This window comes from Corvus brachyrhynchos, unplaced genomic scaffold, assembly GCF_000691975.1.
Source record: "Corvus brachyrhynchos isolate BGI_N302 unplaced genomic scaffold, ASM69197v1 scaffold398, whole genome shotgun sequence".
NCBI classification, from domain to species: Eukaryota; Metazoa; Chordata; class Aves; order Passeriformes; family Corvidae; genus Corvus; species Corvus brachyrhynchos.
In genome coordinates this window covers 409,715-433,287 of record NW_008239780.1, presented here as the reverse complement: position 1 = coordinate 433,287, position 23,573 = coordinate 409,715, and the positions used below count along the sequence as shown (strand labels likewise).

The window sequence follows — 23,573 nt, the reverse complement described above, 5'->3', positions numbered from 1 at the left end:
GCTTGAAAGAACAAAATAATTACTTTTTTCTGTTAAGTCATTTCTAAGGAAACCATAGAGCTTTAAAATCTGTTTTTTACTTTTAGGTGTGTAAAAGTCAATTTTAATGGAGTATAAACTCTGGGGCAGTTTCACCTGTTGATAGCATGAATGTGCATGTGTCATCATCTTCCCCAGATTTTCTTCTCCTTTCTTCTCCATTTGGGAATGTGCTTATTAGAACAAAAATGGTCACTTTAGGTAGTTATGAGAATATAAAATCTTAAAATAGTTCTTATATTCTGAGGATGTGACTTGGGGAATATCATAGCATGTTGTAAATGCTTTAGTCTTGTTGAAGGTGCTGCAGAGCAGGGACATCTCTAGAAAAGAGCCAGAAAAAATAATGGTCAGATCTGGGAAGCTGGAGCTATTTGAACATTAAAAGAGGCTTAACTCTAAAAAATATCCACTGGTCAAACCCAAGAAAGACATAAAGGTATTCCTTTAAAATTGGAAGGTTTTCCTTGGGAACATAAAGCCTGTGTAATAATTACAGTTTTTCCATGAGTGTTTCTTGAGGAGTTCTTTCCAACGGTTAATACAGAGTTGAATTAATGAGCAGTAAATTAAAAACTAAGATACACACAACTGTGTATCTTTTAATCCATCATTTTCGCCTTTTACGTTCCCTTTCTTTTGGCTCTGCTGTCCTGGTAATGAAAGATTGTAATGAAGGTGTAGATCACTCTTGCTGGTTTTAGCCCTTCTTCAGCTGCTCAGGCACAGAATTGTGATTTTTGTAAAACACACATACACTTTGGGCTACAGGTGCTGTGATGTGTATGTGAAGAGCAATGCTGAATTACTACAATGTGTTACTCTTTCAAATGTAAATAAGATACTGCTTTTGCACAAATGCTTTCTTTTCATGTAAGTATAAATTAAAAGCTGGACCATCAACCCATACCTCTTTTCCCTCAAAGCTACATTCTTTTCATTTCTGTAAAAGATTCTGCTTTATCTAAATATTTTCTCAAACTTTATATAATTTCTTTTAAAGATAAACCCAAATTGCCTGAAAACTACACAGATGAAACCTGGCAAAAACTGAAAGAAGCTGTAGAAGCTATCCAGAACAGTACTTCAATTAAGTACAATTTAGAAGAGCTCTATCAGGTAAGTGCATTAAGTAAAAGCAATGGGGTAGGGCTTTTTTGTTTTGTTCTCAGATGTTTTTGCTTAAAACTCTTGATATGGTGGTAAGAATATGGCATTTTGCTTGATAGCAGCTTTTGTGATTGAAAAACTTGTCACCAAATAGTTTCTTCATTTTAAAAAAATGAGTAAAAATTTCACAAGACCTAGCATTGAACTCATATATTATTCTTTTACTTGCCACAACAAAATCCAAGGTATGGTTTCCCTTGTGGCAGTTGATGAGAATTAAATAAGGCAAGGAGCTATATTCCCTTTTCTGTTTAGGGGGTTGTGGTGTTTATCTGCTAAAGGAGAAATGTGGAATCCTCAAATATTGGTGTTTAGGTAAGAAAAAGATGATTTATATTAAAATGTCATTTATTTTCTGAAGAAAGTATCTGTTCATGACCAAGTATCACAAATCACTTAAAAACTGAAACTTTTTATTGACTTCTTATAGGTAAGTAGAACACCATTTTTCCTTGATGAATTGTGTTATTTTTGTTTGATTGTAATTTTCGGGCATTGCAGCATTCTGTCTATTCTAACAACTGAGAATCAAACTTTATTGCCAACAACAGCTCTGATTTTTTTTTTTCTTAAATACTTTAGGAAGTGATCAGATTGAACTGCATTTCCTAATGCTTTTTTTATAAACTCCACTTCTGCTTTTTCAGCTGAATGTGTTGGAGAGATTTCCCCCTGCTTACCTTTTCCCTACTAATGTCACTTGTGGTTTTAGCAGCATAGCAACAGTGCTGCTTTAGCTGGGTATTAAGAAGCACTTGAACTTTTTACTCTACTTTTAAAGCCTCTATTACCTGGTTAGTTGTTTAATTGGTTCCTCTGTATGTGTATATAGCCTTCTCACCATCTCTTTTTAGTGTCTCTTCTTCACCTGCCCTCCCCTTTTCAACAAAAGCTGCATTTGTATATGGGGAAAAAAAAATCCTATTTGTACAAGGCTTGGGAACAGATTTAAGGAAGAATAAATTGCTGCTCCTCAGTCCAGGGCATTCTTAAGATCACTTTAATCTTTTATAATGTTCAATTAATTAACTAAAAATACTGCTTTTTTTACAGTTTGTCAGAATAATGATAGTATTGTTATTTTTGCAAAACTTGGTGAAAGTGATAGCAAATTACAACCAACTGTACTGGCTGATACTGTAAATTACTTACTCTAGACGGAGTAACAGTGCAAATAACTGTTAATTAAATGCTTGAAGGCTATCCAAAATTGTTAAAAAATACAAAGTTCTGTTGAAATCCTTGCTTCTGTTTAACAGTGTTGCTTAAATTTCTGCTGTCTTACCACAAGCTTAATTTAATGTTGCTTGTGGTCAGAAAACAAAAAATAAGCTTTTTTTGTTTTAAATCTCAGTGATTCAACATTGTTATTACTTAGATACTTCTCAGTGAAACAGAGTGCAATCAAGTATGGTTATTTTAATGTAAATCTAAAAATAAATGTCTTGATTTAAAAATAGTAATAGGAATCCACTAGTGTTTTTAGATGCTAACTAAACTAATGTCATTTCTGAACAGCTGCTTGGTAATGGATCTGATCCCAAATATGCCTTGGCAGACACCATTATCCAACATAGAGGGGAATTACAAAAGAGTCTGCAAAAGTTCTCCTGCACACCTCCAAAGAAGATAATTCTTTTTTAAATTGATTTAAGCTTCTTGCATTTGGTTTAACTCTTGTCTGTGTTGGAAAAATCCCACCAGGAAAACATTTTGAAGCTTTATTTCTTTGCGAGACCCAGGCTTCGTACTTGCTTTGTTCCTCCTCAGCAAGCAAAATGGTTCCTATCCTTGAGTAGCTGAAGTGCTACAGAATTGAATGCTTCTTTCATAGAGTAATTCTCCTTACATTAGTACCTGAAAGTAGAGATCTAGATCTTCGGTACCTGATATATAGCTATTTTTTTTAAATCAGATATAAGTACTTCCGGAAAGTTCCGATTTTCTCTTGTCAGAGTTGTGTTCAGTTCTTTTTCCTTACTACGCAAACCCAGGTTAAAACCCAGATGCTGTAGTTAAAAAAAAAAAAATCAAAACAAACAGAAAACCACATCCAACTATATATATGTTACACAAAGGAAATAGGGCTCTTCTTTGGATTTTCTGACCATCATTAGGGCACAGATTCCCTGATCAGAAACATGTTTTTCACTAATTCAGAACATGATAATTTTGTGAACTGAAGGCCCTAAAGTTTTTACGTGTATTAATGTTGATACATTTTAGATACAATCAGCATTGTCTAGCACTAGTAATTAAGCGAAGCATAATATTGTAGTAGGGAGTTAATCTCTTAAAAATAAGCAAAGTTCACAAAATGAAAGCATTTCTGTGCATGTCATCATCAACAAAGATGCAGAAGTTTTGTACTTTATGTTCAAACCCTCAATCCTAGTAGACATGTTAAGCACTTTTGGCATTTCTGATAGACAAATGTAAAAGCTCAGCTTTATATGAACACTCCATAAAAGTAGGTGTATATTCATACATGTGCCTTTATTTCACTGAAAGTTAATTGTGTGCATTTGTCCATCTACAATGCAGAGGTTAATTCTTTTAAGGATTTAGAGCAGCATGGTTAAAGAGTACTTGTTTGATAGACAGCAGTTGTAACAATGTTGGGATGAGGTGATCAGAAGTCCAGGAAAGAGGCTGCTGGTGTCCTGGGCTGGTGGGTTGAAGCCAGAGTAACGGTGGTTCTGTAGGTGACAGGCAAGTTCCATCCAAAACATTCGTCTTCCCAGCTCTCAGTTGGCTTCTCCAAAGTGGAAGAAATTAAGAAACCTAGGAAGATTGCATTTGCTGAAGTTCTGATCAGGCTCTTCAAGCTCAGTGTTTTCCATCCCCTTGTTCTTCTGAATCAAGTATGGGGTTATATCCTGGTTTGCTGCCTGAACCTGATTGTACAATAGCAGAATAGAGTTGAACAGTGCCCATAATCTGCTCTGAACAGTGAACTATAGAATACATTTTCCTATTACTTTATTGTATTTGTTTGGTGTTTCTTAAGTGTTGAGGCTGAGAGTTAAACCTGTTGCTATTTCCAAACATAAGGATATGTATACTTGGGTGATAATTTTGGCTTTCCTTACAGTCTTCATTCAGACCTGTTTTGGTCTTAACTGGCACATTCACTCTCTTGCTATACCTGTTTACTTCTGACACTAAGCTCCTGGAGGTTTGGGGGTTTTTGTGGTTATTGTTGTGTGGGATGGTTTTGTTGCGGGGTTTTGGTTTTCATGGAGGTTTGGTTTGTGTTTGGTTGGAGTTTTTTTAACTCCTTTGTGTGCTAGAGCCAGTATTAGATGTAGTGCACTTGCACTCAGAATGGTTCCTGTTGATATCCTGGGATGAGCCAAGGAACTCTTGTTTAGCTATTTTGGTTGTTGCTGTGCTTTTAGTGGTGACTGCTCACTGTCTGCTTCTGTTTGGACTGTTGGGAAATATTCTGGGGGAATTTCAGTGTAATAGCATAGATCTGCTCTGTGCACTTCTGAACTATGCAGTCCCTCCATGGTTGCCTGCAGGTGCTAGGGAACAAACTTTACCTTCCAGTCCTTTATGTTTTTTCCAAAGAGTTGGTCATGCTAGCAACTGAAGTCTTTTCCAATAAGTAAATAATAGCACAAATCATTAATTGAAAATCATATATGCCTCTCCTCTAGCTTCTCCAGGTATTTTACAGAATAATCGCTTACTGCGTCTTTCACCAGCCTGCAAAGTTGTTTAGTTGCTTTCAAATTCTGGACATGGGTATGAATTTTAGAAGTCTTGAGATACACTAATGGACTTAAGAATGACTGTTTGCTTGATAGGTCTCTAAGATGTGGCCCCATTCAACTTCTTTTCACTTCTTACTGTGAGCACAGCAATAATTCTTCTAATACTTGATGAGATTTAGAAATCTGGGATTGTCATTGTAAACATCTGGAATGTAGTCATGCTACTAATATTCAGGATTGTAATTAAACTTATTCAGGCATGGAGTTGGTGGATGGATAGATAAGATAGATTACATACGTGTATATATATGTACTTTTGGGGACGAGGAAAGGTCTTCAAAAGGAAACTAAGCTGGCAGTGCTTTTCCATTAACATCAGTGTGACTTGCAGAGCACAGCAGTTAATAAAATTAAGACCTTAAGTGACTGCTTTGAGGTATGAAGATATTGGAACATATTAAAATACCATCTTTGGTTTCAGAGATGCCAGTCCTGCAGTTCCACGTGAAAGATCGACACTCCAGCTAAATTGATAACCTGTGAGCTGTTCAGGGCACAGCCTGCCTTTGTCTCCTGTTACCATTGCAGAGTCATGTCTGTCTGGTGTTTTTCATGGAGCAGTTAACTGTGTTAAAAGCTGTGAGAAGCAGAATTCTTGTCTGGGAGGGGATGTCCCCCTTTCTTGTAAAACCACATGTAAAAATATAGCAAGATTTTTTAGTTATTGTTTCTCTTTCTCTTTACTTCAGGCTGTTGAAAATCTCTGCTCCTACAAGATCTCTGCAAATTTGTACAAACAATTGAGGCAGATCTGTGAAGACCACATTAAAGCACAAATTCACCAATTCAGAGAATATCCTTTCTTTAGCTGTTGACAAGCCAAAATTGTTTTACCTGCAAGTATATGGTGATGGATTTCTTTGACTAGTTCATGACATTAGGCCATGGTAATCTGAATTCCTAGGATTTGTGTAATTGGTTTTGTGTTAATTTCTTTGTGGGACCTAGGAGAACACTACTTGTTCCTTTATGTCTGTAACCATTGAAAAGTTTGAGAAAGTTTCACTGGTATTTGTAAAATACTTTGACATCTTACAGAAACTCGTGTTAGATTTGCAGCAAGGCTTAAAAAGCCTTTATTGACTGTATCATGTCAGGGTTTTTTATATTGAACTTTCCAAGCTTAGATAAAGTGAAGAGTCTTCCAGCAAGTAGCTTTTGGGTTTTTTTGGAAAAGTAATGGTGGTCTGGCAGCATGTCAGGTTCTGAGGATCAAAATGTTTTATTTTCAGAAGTTTGGGATTGCATCAGGCTGAGATCCTGTTAAGTGGATGTTAATTAGTTCCAGAGCTGAATAAAAGATATGCAGTGAGCTGAATAAAAGATAAATTTGAAGGACAAAGTTTATTTCTTAAGGTTAACTGAAATTACAGTGTAGTTGTGAGCTCTTACATGTATTGGGTATTGTTGGTTTTTGAGGTATGGGGATATGTACGTTTGTTCCATTCCCCAGGGATGGCAGATTAAACAAAACATTCAAAACTATTTAGATAGTTTTTTAAAATTTGTTCAGATAATTTTGATTTCTCATTATTAACACAAAGGCCCTCATTAAAAAGTAAAAATAAATGTGTTGCAAGAAATTAACTGGTTCATTCTGAGAGTAGGTTGAGTTTGTTGTGCTCTCTGTTAAGTGTCTTTAAAAAATAATAAAGTTGGTTGATTTAATTGCTTACACCACCTATTAATCATGATTTTCTTAATGATTTCTTCATGGATTCATTGGATAGTGTCCTTTTTCTAAAGAAAATAGACAAATGTTGGCAAGATCACTGCAGACAAATGGTAAGTTTATCTTTTTAAGGAAAACCAGTTGCTTTGTCAGCCTGTTTTGCTTAACTTTGTTCCTTTTCAAACTTCTGAAACGTCTTAAATTTATGTGAGGTTTCTTTGTGATATACAGCTGTATCTGGTTTGTTAGAAATGAATACTTGCCAGTAGTGTGTTTCTTAGCATATGGGTCTGATCTTGGACACACACACACCCCTAACTCCTCATTGTCAGTTTTATGCAAGCCTTTCTCCTTTATTAAAGGAGCTGTTCTGTTACACAGAAATATGCAAAGTGTCACATTGATCACCTTGCAGGGATTGGCAGAAGATGTTAAATAAATCAGCGGTGTCCAAGAAAGCACTGCCTGAAACCCATTGGTGGGATTTCTTGTTGTTGTTGAGCATAGTTGGTGTTGCTCTTCAGTTTTAAGAGTAAAATGATTGTGGCTGTTTTATTCCTTCTCGTGACAGATTATGATTAGAAGTATCTTTTTGTTCTTGGATCGAACTTACGTACTTCAGAATTCAATGCTGCCATCTATTTGGTAAGGGCACAAAGAATTAAATTATTTGGGGGTGCATTTCAAACTATTGCTTGTACCTTGCTGATTTTCAGGTGGATTTTTTTAATATAAACTTCCTAGTGACCTGTAAATTACACGGTGAATGCACGAATGCTTTTTGCAAAGGGAGACTTACAATTTATTTGCCATAAGTTATAGGATTGTTCTAGAATAGCTGTGATCTCAAATCTCAGTGAAGTAGATATCAGCCTCCAGTTTGCACAGTTAAAGGAAGGGGCCTGGTCAGCAACTGAAGTGCAAGGGTTTGGGGTGCCCAGTTACTGCCTTAGCATGCACAGTATTTCAAGTTCTGTAAGTACTTTGAAGGAAAGAATTACTTAAAAGCAAGATATGCTTTTTTGGACTTCAACTTCTGCTCCTTGTATTAATAATTAGTATATGCCCTACTGTTCTTTGGTACCTGAATTACTTTGCCAGAGATTGATGGAGGGCCTGACTTTTCCTAAGAGTGACCATACCCATAGTTTCAAATTCATGGAAGGTTTTAACTGGGACAGTCAAAGCAGAGATCCTTGTCATTCACATCACTGAGTTCTTCTAAGCCGTGCCTAAGAATTAGAGATTAGTAAGTGATGGACAAAATAGAAATATTGTCCAACACCATAACCATGGAATTGGAACCCAGGATGGTATTTTTCTTTTCTCATGAAGGTTGGTGTTCCAACATCCTGTCGACCAACTGAAAAATAAAGATGTTGCGAAAGTTACGTGGTTATTTAGGAAAATATACCTGCATTGGTGTTTAAAATCTGTAGCTTCATGTTGGTGCAGTGTCATGGTTTATTTCAGTGTTCATCTATTTGTTCAGCTTGAGTGATGTGGAGGCAGAGGAATGAGGAATTGGAAGAATGCTAGTATTGGCCTCTTTATTAGATCTAGATCATGTTGTAATAAGATATGTCTGGGATTTATTCTTAAACAGTTTATTGAGCAGTCTTTGTTTTCTTTTTAGGGATATGGGGCTAGAATTGTTCAGAACTCATATAATCAGTGATCAGAAGGTTCAGAACAAAACTATTGATGGCATTCTTCTGCTGATCGAGAGGGAAAGAAATGGTGAGGCTATTGACAGGAGTTTACTGCGAAGCCTTCTGAGCATGCTTTCGGACTTGCAGGTGAGTAAACTTGTTTCACCTTTAAACCACTAAATAGCTCAAATTCTTATTTAGTGCTCAGTAAGCTTTACCCTGGATTGCTGTCATGTTGTTTCCCCAGATTTATCAGGACTCTTTCGAACATAGATTCTTGGAAGAGACTAATCGCCTGTATGCAGCAGAGGGACAGAGGCTTATGCAGGAACGAGAGGTATTTCAGATGTTTAACAGTATTTGTTGTGCCTAATGTCAAAGCATGTGTCAGGGAGTAGAAATATTCTGCTGCCTTAGTGTATAAGGCAATAATGTGACCTTTGTTTTATAGTATTCTGAAAAAGGAAATGCACGTGCAGTTGCCTTCAGTCACAGTGCTAATGATTTCTGCTTAAAACTGGAGCTGCTACTTCTGTCAGACCAGTATTGTGTCTCTTTTTCTCTTCTTGTTGTTTTTTAACATACAAAACTACTCTGGCATTTTCAGGTTCCAGAATATCTTCACCATGTCAACAAGCGCTTGGAAGAAGAAGCAGACAGAATAATCACTTACTTAGATCAGAGCACACAGTAAGTGTAATCTCTCTTCGCCTGGTGGTATGAGCTGTTCGGGCCCTCTTCTGTTGAGGGCCATTTAAGTAGCTGCAATTTATTTCTGTTACTGACTGACCATCAAATGCTTTTCACTTCCCACGGTTCCATGTTTACAATGAAGCATTGTCTTGGCTCACACAGCTAATAGCCTTTTCTTTTAAATCACTAGTTATTTTGGCATAAATGTTGTTAAGTATTTGCTTTTCCGCTGCCGCTCCCAGCCCAGATGTCTCGTGCCTGCTGAAATGTAATTAATCAAGTGTTGTCCTACCTGAAAAAGATAGGACTCGGCATAGAAAATTCTAAAGCTAAATATTCTGAATATTTACAAAAAATATTTGCATGTGGAGTCTGGGAAATTATTGAATAATGTCATTCTTCAATCTTTTCTACTTTGAGGCAGGATTTCTTCCAACACAGTCAGGTGGAGGTCTTCTAACATAAAGCTACAGCTGTTGGGTCAGAGAGAAAATGTAGGTCACTAATATCAAGACCTTTCTGAGAGAGAGGTGTTCTACTGCTACTGTCATACGTTTTGATTTCCTTCGTCTCTCAGCTGTTAAGTGTTTAGCTTGTTTAGTGGCTTCCTTCTTCCATGCCAGCATTAGGGACCAATTCTCTATTTTGTTTTAATACCTCTTGACTTGAGGTCTGTTTTCATTTTTCCTTGTTTTGTTTCCCAAGACATAAATGCCCTCCCACAGCACAGGATTAGGCATATTACTTGATGAATTCTCCCCAACTTCTTCACTGATGGAATAATTGTCCAGCTGCCTACAGGTCATGTACAACAGGCTTATTGTGTGAATTAAAATCGTCAGTCAGCAAGCAGAAAAAAAAAAGATTGTTTACTGGGGAGAAAAAGGATAAATATGTGTCTAATCATTTTAGGTCCTTGGCCACAGATAATTAGAGCACTCCCAATGATAATGTAATTAACATAATCACAAAAGAAGGATTTAAAACTGTCAGTAATGGAAAAAGGAAAATAATTCTAAACATTTCTTCTGTAGGAAGCCACTAATTGCTACTGTAGAAAAGCAACTTCTAGGTGAACATTTAACAGCCATTCTTCAGAAAGGTAATCTTTCTTCTTTATAGAAGTGTTTCTAATTACTGCTTCGGGGCTTTCAGTTCCTGTGCTGAAAGAAAGCGATGGATTTGGGTGCTGGGGGAGGACAAGCTACATCATTCTTTAACTCCCTTTGCTCCTCAGTTCCCAAAATAGCACTGACTATTCTCCTTGTTGGAGATAAGGGGACACTGTGCTGTCTTCTGATACACAGCAAAGCAAAAGGAAAATTAGAACAGGGGGCTCAAGTTCAGTATGTTAAGTGACATTTTGAAGACTTGGAGGTAAAGAAAGGAGTAGCCTTTGAATTATTGCTGTAACAGAAAAGGGAGATACTGAGTACTTGCTGCTAACAAAAAGCAGCTTGTTTTTAAAATGTGGTGTAATTTGAGCTATGCAATACATTGCCTCAGTTCTACAATGGTCTCTGTGGGGTCAAGTAACCTTCTGTTGATCTGAGAGATAATCTGGAAATAGAAACGGGTGCAGCAAGAGTTTAATAATACAGCAATCAAGTCCTTAATAGCCTGATTCTGAATGAAACAGGTATGTGAGCATCTTCCTGCACATCTGTAACAAACTCTTCCTTGAGGGGAGTATCAGACTTTACCCATCCACTTTCTTAGAACCTTGTTGTAGAGCATCAGGCCTTCTCCAGAAAGTTAAAAAGTGATGGTGAAGATATTTCTTGAAGCTGCTTGCCTTCAAGCATCTGTAAATTTTATTTTACAGCTGGAGTTGAGAGTCAGAGCTGTCTTGCCAAGGAACTTTTCTTACAGATCAGTACAATGTAAACTTTTCAAATCTTCAGGGAATAGTAAAGCAGAAGTAAGCAAAGATGTTGTGATACGGTTGTTATGTAAAGTACATGTAGCCTAAGTGCAATAAAATCATGTGCAATAGTAAGATTTTTAAGGTTTCAGCCAGTTCAGGCAGATATTTTGTGTTTCACTGTTAAATTAGGCACCTTAAAATTAAAAAAACAACAAAAAATAGCACCACTAATAGTTTGATTAAAAAATACTTGTTTTGAAGAGGCGTCTTACTGTATTAGTAAGCTGTGCTTTCTTTGGGTTACTCTGGTTTTCATTTCTATTGAAATTCTCACATTTTCAGGTTTAAATCACCTTCTTGATGAAAACCGAATTCAAGACCTGTCTCTTCTATATCAGTTATTCAGCCGTGTGAGAGGTGGAGTACAGGTTCTCTTGCAGCACTGGATTGAATACATAAAGGTAATGTTCGTAGAGCTCTGGAACAGATACCACTGTTGTATCAGTGGGGTTTATACACAGATACTTGAGTCATCTCTGTAACCTATTGCATTTTTCTAAAAATTGAAGATACTTGCTTATAAACATGTATTTAATAGACAGCTTTTGAAACATCCCAGGAAAGGTATAGTAACTGTTCTAGCCCTGTTGAAGAAAACATTGAATATTCAGTTGAATTACTGAACTCCAAATAAATTTGGAATTTATAATCTTGCTTGTAGTTAGTTGGGGGGACAACTATATTTCTTCAGTAGTTATTTTAGTAAAGGCAGAATGTTTGTCTTCTTTCTGATAAAATTTCCTGTGAGAATGAGTGGTCGTTTAAGTTACCAACCAGTTGAAGTTCAAAAAGCACTTGAATATCAGTTAGGATGATTCATTTTATTTCTTGGTGAAAATGTCACAGAAAATATGGTTGTTGTGAAAGAAGGCTTTGGAATGGCACAGGAGTACTGTTAAATAAAACTGAGTTTAGTGAGAACATTACCTGTGTAAAACCTGAGGATATAGATGATTGAAAAGGGTGTGTTAATTTTGTCGTGCAAAACTCTGTTTCTTTAGACAGAAGTTCTGAATCTGTTCACTTTTTCATCAGTAGGTTTTGAATCAATATGCAAGGCCTAGGGATGATTATATAGTAAATACTTCATAATACAGGAATACATAATACAGGAATACTTTTGTTATTAGTGGAACTAATGTGAGTGCCAGAAACAACACATTACAAAGGTAACTTAAGGTTTTACAAGTCTTGTCATTTAAATTAATTATTCAGGCTAATTGTAAGATATGTTTTATTTTGCAGGCATTTGGTAGCACCATAGTGATTAATCCTGAAAAAGACAAAACCATGGTCCAAGAACTTCTTGATTTTAAAGACAAAGTTGACCATATTATTGATGTTTGCTTTCTCAAGAATGAGAAGTTTGTAAATGCCATGAAAGAAGCCTTTGAAACATTCATTAACAAAAGACCAAATAAGCCAGCTGAACTCATAGGTATTTTTCTTCAATTTCTTTCATGTGAGAATTTGGGTGCTGAGTTGCTGATGCACTTATAGATGGGATATGCTGGGATTGTGTGTTAGTATGTGCACAGTGCACATCAAACTGCGGATCTGCTGTGCCGCCTGATGCAAGGGAATTGTTTGGGAGGGTAACATCAAACATTAAAAGCAAACTGTTCATCACTTTACTGGCTAGGCTATAGGAAAGTGCAGAACATCAGAGTGTATGGGCATTCCAGCAATTGGCTGGTGTCTACACATGAGAATACTGCTAATAATTCGATTTTTTCAGAAGCTTCCATAACTCTGCCACCAGCACATATGCACAGAGCTGTTGGGGTTATACAGAGATATCTATGGTTTAATATGTGAAAGTGAAGAGAGCTGAGGATGCACTGAACCTCTATGGTGTGGATAGTTTCTGGTTTGCAAAGAACATTATTTACAGATTTGTGCATTACAGGCCTGGTACTCTGCACTTTTGAACCATTTCCCCACACAGTGAATACTACCTGGTTTGCAATTGGTTGTGCTGTTAGGCTTGTGGAGTGTCTGCCCTCCTTTTTTTGCATTAATTCCCTAACGGTAATGTGCTTACCAGACCATCTGAAATGAAAACAAACAATCTAGTTTGATTGAAACTAGAAATTAAAACAAAATAGTGATCTGCTAGAGAAATTCAGCAGTATAGTCAACACATTTAAGTAACTGATTTACGTATTTTTCTTATCTTTTTGCTTCTATTACAGCCATGTCAGTCTGCAACAGCAGTGACTTTTTACTTTGAGATCACAACATAAACCAAGATTTTTTTTTATAGGCAAAATGTTTTTAACATTGTATATGATAATTAAGATGCAGTCATTGCTTATCCAAAAAAGGATGCTAGGCTATAATATTTTTATAACTTCATAGCCTTATGAAAATGTATCAAGGTAGCTGTTACAAGGTTGATAGAAAGTGATTTCAGGATCTTTTACATTTTCAAGATTTCATAATATTAGATTTAGAAATTTTTGTTTCACTGTGATAGTAAGCATGTGCTAAACTTCATTCTTCATCGCTCTTTTAGCTAAATATGTAGATTCAAAGCTTCGTGCAGGCAACAAAGAAGCTACTGATGAAGAACTTGAAAAAATGCTGGATAAAATTATGATCATATTTAGATTCATATATGGTAAGTATTGGGAGGTTTTTTGTGGAGTTGTTTAACCAGTAACATAAAGGTACTTTGAAATTATTTTTGCAGTCTGGCTACATTTTCAGGTGTTTGTTCTCTGTGGATGTGGTTTGTTGGTGTAGTGCTGTTTAACTACTTTGCCTGTCAAATTGCAAATAACGAAACCTGTGGAAATCTGCATATGAAGGCCCTTTTTGCTTTCCTGAGCTTTGAATTGGGCCTCTTGTTGGTAATGTTTGTTTAAAACCAACAGTGCTTTGTGATCACTTTCAAATCTCATCTCTTACAGGAAAAGATGTCTTTGAGGCCTTTTATAAAAAAGATCTAGCAAAGAGACTATTAGTTGGGAAGAGTGCATCAGTAGATGCTGAAAAATCTATGCTTTCCAAACTCAAACATGGTAAGTAAATATCTGTCGGCCTATCTATCATTTCGATCTATCAGCTTTCTTTTAAAAGTAGTTGTTTTAACAGGCCTTCACAGAAGTGCTGTTGATATTTCCCCTTTCCATGAGGGCAAAAGCCTCTGTGCAAGTCCTGAATGACTGGTGGGTTTTGAGGAGATTCCTTTGCTTTTAGTTTTGTAATTATAACAGGAAAGGCAAAAACACAGGAACTTAAAGTATATCTTGGTCTGTAGGATAGAGTTGAGGTTCCCCACTGAGTAAATCAGGGATGTGCTCAGAGAACTTAAGGATGACTTCCACTTGTTACTCACTGTCAGCTAGTGGTTCTCTAGTCTGGTCTTCATTGTTTCATTGGATGTAGCCTTTGGGTGGCAAGGGTAAGGTTTTTAGAGTTTGACCTCTTTTCTGCCATCAGGACACAGTTTGTAAGGCAGCTGATAGGGATTAGAATTGTCATCTGAGTGACCGGTGGCCACCATAGTCAACAGATGAACAGTCAGGTCCACATGGAAAAACAACTGGGTTGCGAAATAGCTACCACATTAAAACATTTTCCTCTTTCTTGTTTATAACCTTATTCTGTACCTTAATTAGAAGCCAGGTCTTTATGTAAGAAAATCTGCTGAAAAAGGTCTTGCGTAAAAGTACATTCTGACACTTAGAATAACTACTCTGAGATGTTGAAAATAAACACATAAACTTCTAATACTTACATTTTTTATTTTATAGAATGTGGAGCTGCTTTCACCAGCAAACTTGAAGGAATGTTTAAAGATATGGAGCTTTCAAAAGACATAATGATACAATTCAAACAGGTACTGAGGGAAAGTCTGCTGTCTGTCCTGTCTGTGCTTTTGAAAATTTTACTAAATTTATTAAAGGTTTTTCCTGAGCAACACTGCAGAAAAACTGAGACAAGCTTCTTCAAACAAACAAAACATCACCCACAGCAATAAGAGAATTCTAAACTTACAAAACATTTTAACACCAGCTCTAAGACATTTTTAACACCACTATATTCTGATGCCTGGCTTGGAAGTTTTTGCACATTTAGTTCTGATGATTTTGTAATGTTTTGATTATAAACAATTTTTAACATTCTTTCCTCCATTCACACTTAATTAGATCTTCACCTCAGCCTGCTAAAACACTACTTTTGCTGTTTTCTTCCTGTATGGCAGTGCCTTTTGAACTTCAGAAAAGTGCTTTTTCTTTCCTTAATTTTCTTTCATGTAACTTGCAGTTTATACAACAAACACATCATGTGGTCACTTGTCTTCTCAGCTCTCACAATGCCTGTTCTAACTTTTCAGTTCTACCTGAAATATGTATAATAAACATAGCTCTATTTTAATTTATTTTGTTTCTCTTTGCAGTATATGCAAAATCAGAATGTCCCTGGCAACATTGAACTAACAGTGAATATTCTGACTATGGGTTATTGGCCAACCTACGTGCCTATGGAGGTCCACCTGCCCCCAGAGGTAATGAACATCATGGGTTATACAAGTATTGGCCTATCAGAAATGCATCTTGGGATCCACTGACACTTGGTTTTCAATATGCATAGGGAAAGAAATGCAGAACTATCTTTTTTTAAATGAAATTTGTTTTCTTGCAATCCTTTTATCATTCTAAGCCTTGATTTAAGGCTTAATTGATTGTGGAGGAGGGAAGGATGCTTTTAAAGTTGAAATTGTGTTTTAGTGTTTTGGAATTTTTCTTCCTTTAGATGGTAAAACTGCAGGAGATTTTCAAGACCTTTTATTTAGGAAAGCACAGTGGTAGGAAACTTCAGTGGCAGTCAACACTAGGACACTGTGTACTAAAAGCAGAATTTAAAGAGGTGAGTCTATTGTTTCTATTACTCCTGTTGTTTTGTCAATTCCAAGTCTGGGTTGTACCTTAGGGATATATGGGGAAGCTTTTTTGTGCTGTGATAGAAAACTTAACACTGTTTTTGCAATTACTTTTGATCTCCTGCTATCTTTTCCAGAGTTGGTAGTTTCTGAAACAGATGTGTTAATGTCTAAGAACATGCACCCAGTTTCTGTATTGGTGGGGAAAGAAAAGCCTGTTGGGGAAAATATCCAGTGGGTTTACCTCCAGATTAAAAATGGCCCTCATTTTTATAGTGGGGAGGAAAAAAAAGGAGCCATGTTTCTTCAATGGCCTTACTTCATCTGATAGCATCAAGCATCTTTACAGTAAGCTTTTCACTACTGAAATAAAGAAAAATTCTGGATTGTACAAGAACGCAATTGTTTTAAAAGGGTTTCCAGTTATTCCCCTTCACCATTTCTTCACAAAATTTTCTCATTAAATAGGAATGCTTACCACTTCAATTTTCAGAAAAATGTTAATGGTAAAACAACTATTATCAAACTTGATTGTTTCAAAGATTCTATGGTTCTTTATGCTGTGTTCCTTAAACTAATGTTTGTGTAAGATTTTGATTTAAAGGTCTTCCAAACTGTAATTTTAAGTGGTTTGAGACTTGTCTGGAGTAATCTGATGCATGTCTTGGGTGAGGTTTGTCACTGGATAAAATAGTCCAGCTTTGTGGCCTCAAGCTTGTGCTGCATTTCATAGTAAACACAAGGGACCAGTAACTTCTTTCATATTCTCAAGATACTATAAAATAATATCCTGTTACTGAAATAATTGACATGCAAGAGCGAGTTGTTTCTCATGTTCCCCTCATCCCTTTCCCCCCCAGAAAAAACAGCCTGGTGATGTCTGTTTATTTCCCGTGTTACAGGGCAAAAAAGAACTTCAGGTCTCCTTGTTCCAGACACTGGTGCTGCTCATGTTTAATGAAGGAGAGGAGTTCAGTTTAGAGGAGATAAAGCAAGCCACTGGGATAGGTTGGTATCAAAAACAAATGAGTACTTCCAAGTGTTCTTACTGAAAAAACCTAAACAACTTGTTTCTGCTTTAGAGGATGGAGAGCTGAGAAGGACACTTCAATCTCTGGCTTGTGGCAAAGCTAGAGTACTGACTAAAAGCCCCAAAGGCAAAGATGTGGAAGATGGTGATAAATTCACATGTAATGATGATTTCAGACATAAGCTCTTCAGGATAAAAATCAACCAAATTCAGATGAAAGAAACGGTATATTTTTTTTAATCCTCTGGGGTTTAGATCCTTGGGTTAAGAACCTTGTTGCCTGCCCTTTTACAAGCTTTTTTCCTCCTGGTTGTCATGTACATAGTGGTATCTCTGTCAGAGTTACATGTGTAATTTGGATGACAGCACATACCTAACAGTGGTGATTTAAATGTGTGTCTCTGTACTAAGACACCAGTGATGCTGGATTTCTCTATAAGGTTAAGAGAAGTTCCAATTATGAAATGCTCTTTTCGTCCTTTATCATTCCATGGAGCTTTACTGACTGTGAACAAGGAAAACTCACTGTGGACTTGTTTCTCTGACAGCCATCCAATGTAAAATCGGTGCGAAGGTTTTAATTCTTTGTACGAGTGGGTTTTTTAATAGACAATCAGCCTTCGTATTTGTAAAGGGTTTATGTCAGATATTTGACAACAGGCATTTCACTGTCTTACACTGAGAATTGTTATAGAGATAGAAAGAATTGTTTTGACAGTGCTGGTATTCTCATTAAAACTTTTCTGAATGGATCCTTCAGGTGGAGGAGCAGGCAAGCACTACAGAGAGAGTATTCCAGGACCGGCAGTACCAGATCGACGCTGCCATTGTGCGGATCATGAAAATGCGCAAGACGCTGAGTCATAACCTGCTTGTGTCAGAGGTCTACAACCAGCTGAAGTTCCCAGTCAAGGTGGCGTACTGATTCTTCTACTTCTAAAACTTTATTAGTTCTTTTTATCTTCCCTGGCCTGCCCTCAGTTAAACAGCGCTTCTGTCTAAAATATGCATCTTTTTGGTATTAGAAAGGGCAAATACTCACTTTCAGGAATTTATAAAGTGCCAGTTGTTACTGAAACCTATTTCCAAAGGATTTCAGCCCTGGAGTTTGTTAGCAGTAAGGGAGCAGCTGGCTCTCCTTGTATGCTGCTGTTCCACTGTTTGCAGTGTTCTGGCAAGGCATTCTTGGGCAAAGGAGAAAATGCTTCAAATCTCAAAACCAATTCTTTGTTACAATCTGAACTTGGTTGATACTTCTGAAGTACAGTGGTTTTTCTAGATGGATTATACTGGTTAATATATATACACACACAAATAGGAATAAAAATAAAATATTGGTGAATGTCTCAAAGCTGAAGAAGCCCACAGTTGCAATATAAAATGACTGGCTTATTACTGTCTCTGTCCGGCTTTGTGGCTCACATTTGTGCATGCACAAATGCACGGCTGGCTTCAGTATAAAGTTGGTGACAAAGAGATGAGAAGGGTCTTTGCGTGTATTCCAACAAGAGCATTTATTGCTTCTACACTGTGGAAGGTTACAGAGGCAAAGGTGAGAACAATGGCAAACTCTAGGTTTTATCCAGGAGTGGGGAAAAGGCAGGACTAGGGAATGGGGACCAATGGGGAAGCTCTGGGGGAGTGACGAGGCTGACAGCCAACCGGGGGAGCTAAACGGAGTAGATTAACATAACAGAACAAGCATCTTGAGAGAAGCCTTTCTGGTCACCCTAACCCTGACTGGTAAGTCTTTAGCACCAGAGACTGTCTTACCAAGAGCTCTTTCTGTCCCTTGTGCCACAGGCCAATCGGCCACCACACTGGCTCATTGTGTACAAATGGAAATGGGTTTTCAAACAGACAGCGGTGCATTGTTGGAATTCAAATATGTGGTGCTTTCTATCAATGGAAATGTAAAATAAAAGGTCCTTCTATCTCATTCCATTGTATTACCACATTGAGTGCCTGCCCGCCTGTAAGTATTGCATAAACTGCAGTTGGGCTTTGTAAGATTATAGCAGATTATTTAAATAATTTTCCTCACCCGTTATCATGAGGCATTTTTATAAAGTTCTTCACCCAGCAAAATCACAGGGCACCCAAACTGTTGCAAAACTCATTTGCTTCAAGAGGAAATGAAACCATCTTTTACTGGCTAAATGTCAGAAATAGAAACACTTTGGTATGTGATGCACAAACTGCACTTCTTTAGAGTTCAGTTCAAACAACAGCAAATATCTTTCCTTTTTGTAAAAAGTCTGTTTAGCTGCAGGTGATGAGCCAGATTTGTAACTCTCTCTTCCATCAGTTATACATTGCAGACTTTAGAAGCTCTGATACTTTAAAGGATTTTTTTTAAACTGGGAATTCTGTTTCCTCAGCCATCTTGAACAATATAGATATTTGGCTCAACTGGAAAGAAAGAACCAAGAAGCATTGACTGCAAAGTAATAATGCTGACATGTGCTTTATTTTGCAGCCTGCTGACCTTAAGAAGAGAATAGAATCCTTAATTGACAGGGACTACATGGAAAGAGATAAAGAAAACCCGAATCAGTACAACTATATTGCATAAACATATGTTGGCCTTTGTTTTACTGCACACTTGGTGTCCTACACAGTTGCCAGTGGATAAACTAGCCTGTTGATCCCGTTAATTGACTTTTTATACTACCGATGATTGAATGAAAGCAGTGTAATGGAAAAGTATAGTAGAGTGGACTTCTTTCAGTGGTTAACATGCCCATTTAAAGAGTACTATTTACATTTTAAGAAGAATGCTGTTGAACTCTTTGCATGTTATTTAGTAAGATGTGCAGAAAGCTGAAAGAAAGTACCTGGTCTTTCTGATTCCATTTGTCTCTGGGTCTGAAGAGGAGTCACTTGATATATGACAGATATCTTTCATATCTTTAAATGGAAACAGAAGGTTAATTAATATAAGAAAATAGCCTTTAAAATGCTTAAACTGCATGCAAACTTTTAATTTACTGTACAGAATGCATTTCAGTTATACATACCATTGGTTTGGTTGATGCCCACACTTGGATTTTTTTCTCTTGAGGGGGGAAATGGGGAATAAGCCAAGCTATGCTTATTGCTGATCTAATGGAAAATATTCTTGGTTGCAATTAAGACAAAATGGTACCAGTATAAAATGATGTACAAAGTTTGCAGTGTGGGCATGTATACTGTATATACAAACACCATTCTTAAATAACTGCTACAACAAAACAAGTTCAGATTAGATTTATATGGCTTGCCTGTGAGACTTGGTGTTCACCTTTGGGAATTTTAAGCATAAAACAGCCATAATGGAAGAAGTGACAGTTTTTACTAGTCATGGGTAGGAGGCCTTCACCTCTTGGCAGCAATACTCTAGAATAAAGAGAATCTATTTACAGATGAAAAGCCACACTGTTTTTGTGGTAAAGCTGTAAGAACAAAAATTGCAAATGGATTTTAATACTTGTTTTGCTTTGCAACATTCTAAACTTGAACTAACCTCAAGGTTTAGACAGGGCAGTTCTTCTAAGACTGCCCTGCTTTGGATTGCTTTAACTTAAAGCTTTAAGAACTCAGCCCTAGAGCCTAGCAGGCCTCCTAGAACCCAGAAGCCTACCTCTCATATAGTAAGTTAAGTATTGCTACAAGGCATCTAAAATATATTTTCTTAGATGACCAGAGAGCATTCTTTGCATCTTTATAAGACATGGGAGAGTAAGTCACTTGAATGTAGAGCTTTGTTTCAACAAAATACATTTTTTATTGCTTATAGCAGCATGTGCCAGGAATATATGGGAAAAAAAAGGTGTCAGCAGAAAAGGAACTCCTCCACGTACCAGTTCTTCCTTACCCAGCCAGGCTTTAGACCTACGATCAGCTGTGTTGCAGAGCACAATGAAAAACCTCATCCTCTTTCAGGCACTGATAGTCCTGGGGAATACCAGATATCTCTTGAAAGCAAGATGTTACTTTTGTTTAATGGCAGTGTAACTTAGCTCTCTATGACCTATAACTTCTATCACTGTGATCCCTCATTCAGGGGTACGCATGTGTGAGAGTGTGTGTGTGTTTTCTATCTGATACATCCCATCTTAGTGCTTTTTTTAATCTACTGTTTAATTCCATATATGCTCCAGCCGTGTTTTCTCTCAAGCTCTTTTGTATGCAGTTCTCAGCTGACACATGAAGCAAATGTGGGTGGTTTTTTTCCCTGCTAAATTATTTGCAGTCATCCTCAACTAACTGTCATACAGCTCTTTGTGATCTGCAGAAAATCCACCTTGCCCCTTGACACTATTGCAGCATAACCACTGGTAGACATCCAGGGCCACCCCTGCCTCTGTGAGACAAATACTGACAGTAGAGTTATGTGGTGAGAACCTTGAAGACTCCTCCTGCAAATCTTCAAGTATTAGTTCAAATAGAGATTTACTGGGGAGGAAAGAATGCCCCCCACCATAAAAAAACAAAAGACTTCTGTGTTTTGCATTCAGTGTTCCTTTTTCTTGTATGTGTTTTGTATCTTCAGCCAATAAAAGATTCCTTTTAAAGAGAATTGGAGAAGAAGCATAAGACTTAACTCTTTGGGAGACAGGAGATGATATATTGAGCTGGTTCCATTCAGTCTGTTGTAGCATATAAATCTAACACCACTACATGTGTGAACACCTGTTGTGGCAAAACCCTCCCTCTTTACACAAGTGTCACATTCAGTCAAATGAATTGCAAAGGTCTGTAGGTTTATTTCATTTTTATCCTGTCTATTTCAGTAACTTAAATGCAGAAAATTATACAGAAAATGTCCTCAAATCTGATCAGAATTCACAATCTGAGGCAGACCCTAAGCGCAATCTAGTTAAAGCAACCCAAAGAATGGACTTTGAGAACCCTGGCTAGGCCAGGAGAGGGGTGAGCAAGGGGAGGGGAGAAGGCTTCTCCTTGTAGCTTCATGGGTTTTCCCCAAGAACTTGTTCATCTCTTCTGCTAAGGTCTCGCTCATTCCTGGTTAATGACAAAGCTGCAGCCAAGATTTGTCGTCGTACAACTCCGCAAATTCTTGCTGGGATCATGTGCCTGCTTATTGAGCCATATATATCTCTGTAAGAAAAAACTGAAGTGGGCTTGGACCACAACTCATCTGGCTAGAACACAGCTTGTCTGTTTGGCCACACATTTTTAATCTTGACTCTTGCATGCAGTTTATAGCACCTTGTTCATAAGAAATTGCAGTTTATTCTTAGAAATATATATTTTAGGGTTTTTAATCTTTATACCCATAAATGGACTATTTTTTTGTCTTGGCTGGTTTCAAAAGTGACCATTTTGTTTAAATGCTGTAATTGCAAATGTGTTGTAAACGTTGTTTTGTTCTATAGTTTACACAAAGGTGCCAAAGTAAATAGTTAATAAAAAAAAAAAAACAAACCCTAGCAAATTGTTAAGTTGCTTTAGCTGTTCTTCATATTTTGTTTTTTTGTTTTCTGTTTTTTTTTTTTTTTTTTTCTGTTGGCCTTTCATTTTTCCCTAGACATATCATTTGCCCTAATGTTTTCTTTTAAAACAAAAAAAAAAGTGCATCTAAAAAAAAGTTCAAATACCACTTTTTTTTTTAGTGCTCTCATATAGTAGGAAGAACATTTTCTTTGAAACGTTACACTAAAATTGTAAGAGTACAGCAGCATTCAAAAATGTAATATACTTTTTGTATAACAGTCTTGAGAGTGTGTCTGGAGTTGGGGGGAAAAAATTAACCCTGTTACTTTCCAGAAGCCTCTTCCCTCAGCTACCAGAATATGAAATTGTGCTTTTTCACAGCATCAAAAACTTATCGTTTATGCAGACTTGCAAACAGGGCATGTATCACCATTGCATCCTTCGATGCAAAAAGCAGCAAAACCTTTTTTATGTTTCATAAGTCTGATATGGGTACAGAGAGTCTTTCTTAAGTTGGTAAATAATGTAAATACATGTCCTTTCAGAGAGTGAGTCTGTTATCTAGGTATTTTGTGTCATTTAATAAATATTAAACAGTTTTGTGTTGATAAACTCTTGTGCGTAAAATGCCTTCTTACTCCAAGTTCTGTATGTTGGGCTTACTAATGTTTATGGCTTCTTTAAATTCTTTAGCTTGTGCTCTGATAGCAAAATACTTGTTTGCTACTTAAATATAATAAGTAGTTCCTTATTCATTCAGTCATTAAAATCCCTTGAGTTTTCTAAGTGGCTTCCATTCCTGAATTTTTATTGTTTTGGGTTTTTTGCTAAGTCTTCTATGGTTCTTGGAGGGGAAGGAAATAAGCATCCTTACAGCCTCTGAATCGGGATTAGAATGTATACAAGTGGCAGAAATACACAAAAATACTGGAGGTGGTGGTTTGTTGCTCCTAGAGGAGGTACCTCTCCTGCTGTATAAATATTCCTTGTCTCCCAGTTTCTCATTTTTTTAATGACACTGGAATGATTATTGAAGTATGAAGGACAGAGCTGGACAGGGAATTTGCTTCTCTTATTAAGAATGGCCAACTGGCCATTTCTTGATTTTTCTTCCTCACGCTAAACTGCTGGATTAAATCTGAGCAGAAGGACTCTGTCCAGTCTGGCCCTTTCCAGTGCAGGAACACTGAGGACTTGGTGGAGGGGGGAGATGGAGTGTTTTGAATTTCCTTTTTGAATTCTGGAAACTGGGATAGCTGTAGCAGAGCACATGCTGAT

The 23,573-nt window shown here is 37.0% G+C and overlaps 1 protein-coding gene across 1 annotated transcript in view; it reads left to right on the top strand.

The window, feature by feature from the left end:
- CUL4B (cullin 4B) overlaps positions 1-23,081 on the top strand; it is a 25,607-nt gene extending 2,526 nt beyond the window's left edge. Inside the window, exons 2-20 of the mRNA XM_008640480.2 lie at positions 1,043-1,158; positions 5,681-5,784; positions 6,707-6,776; positions 7,235-7,308; positions 8,300-8,462; positions 8,563-8,652; positions 8,923-9,005; positions 10,043-10,110; positions 11,218-11,336; positions 12,181-12,373; positions 13,454-13,558; positions 13,851-13,961; positions 14,697-14,782; positions 15,344-15,451; positions 15,700-15,813; positions 16,729-16,834; positions 16,909-17,081; positions 17,617-17,769; positions 19,336-23,081. Coding sequence (XP_008638702.1) covers positions 1,043-1,158; positions 5,681-5,784; positions 6,707-6,776; positions 7,235-7,308; positions 8,300-8,462; positions 8,563-8,652; positions 8,923-9,005; positions 10,043-10,110; positions 11,218-11,336; positions 12,181-12,373; positions 13,454-13,558; positions 13,851-13,961; positions 14,697-14,782; positions 15,344-15,451; positions 15,700-15,813; positions 16,729-16,834; positions 16,909-17,081; positions 17,617-17,769; positions 19,336-19,431 — 2,132 coding nt within the window. The 3' untranslated portion in view covers positions 19,432-23,081. The remainder of the gene's footprint in view (positions 1-1,042; positions 1,159-5,680; positions 5,785-6,706; positions 6,777-7,234; positions 7,309-8,299; positions 8,463-8,562; positions 8,653-8,922; positions 9,006-10,042; positions 10,111-11,217; positions 11,337-12,180; positions 12,374-13,453; positions 13,559-13,850; positions 13,962-14,696; positions 14,783-15,343; positions 15,452-15,699; positions 15,814-16,728; positions 16,835-16,908; positions 17,082-17,616; positions 17,770-19,335) is intronic.
- Positions 23,082-23,573: the final 492 nt, after the last annotated feature.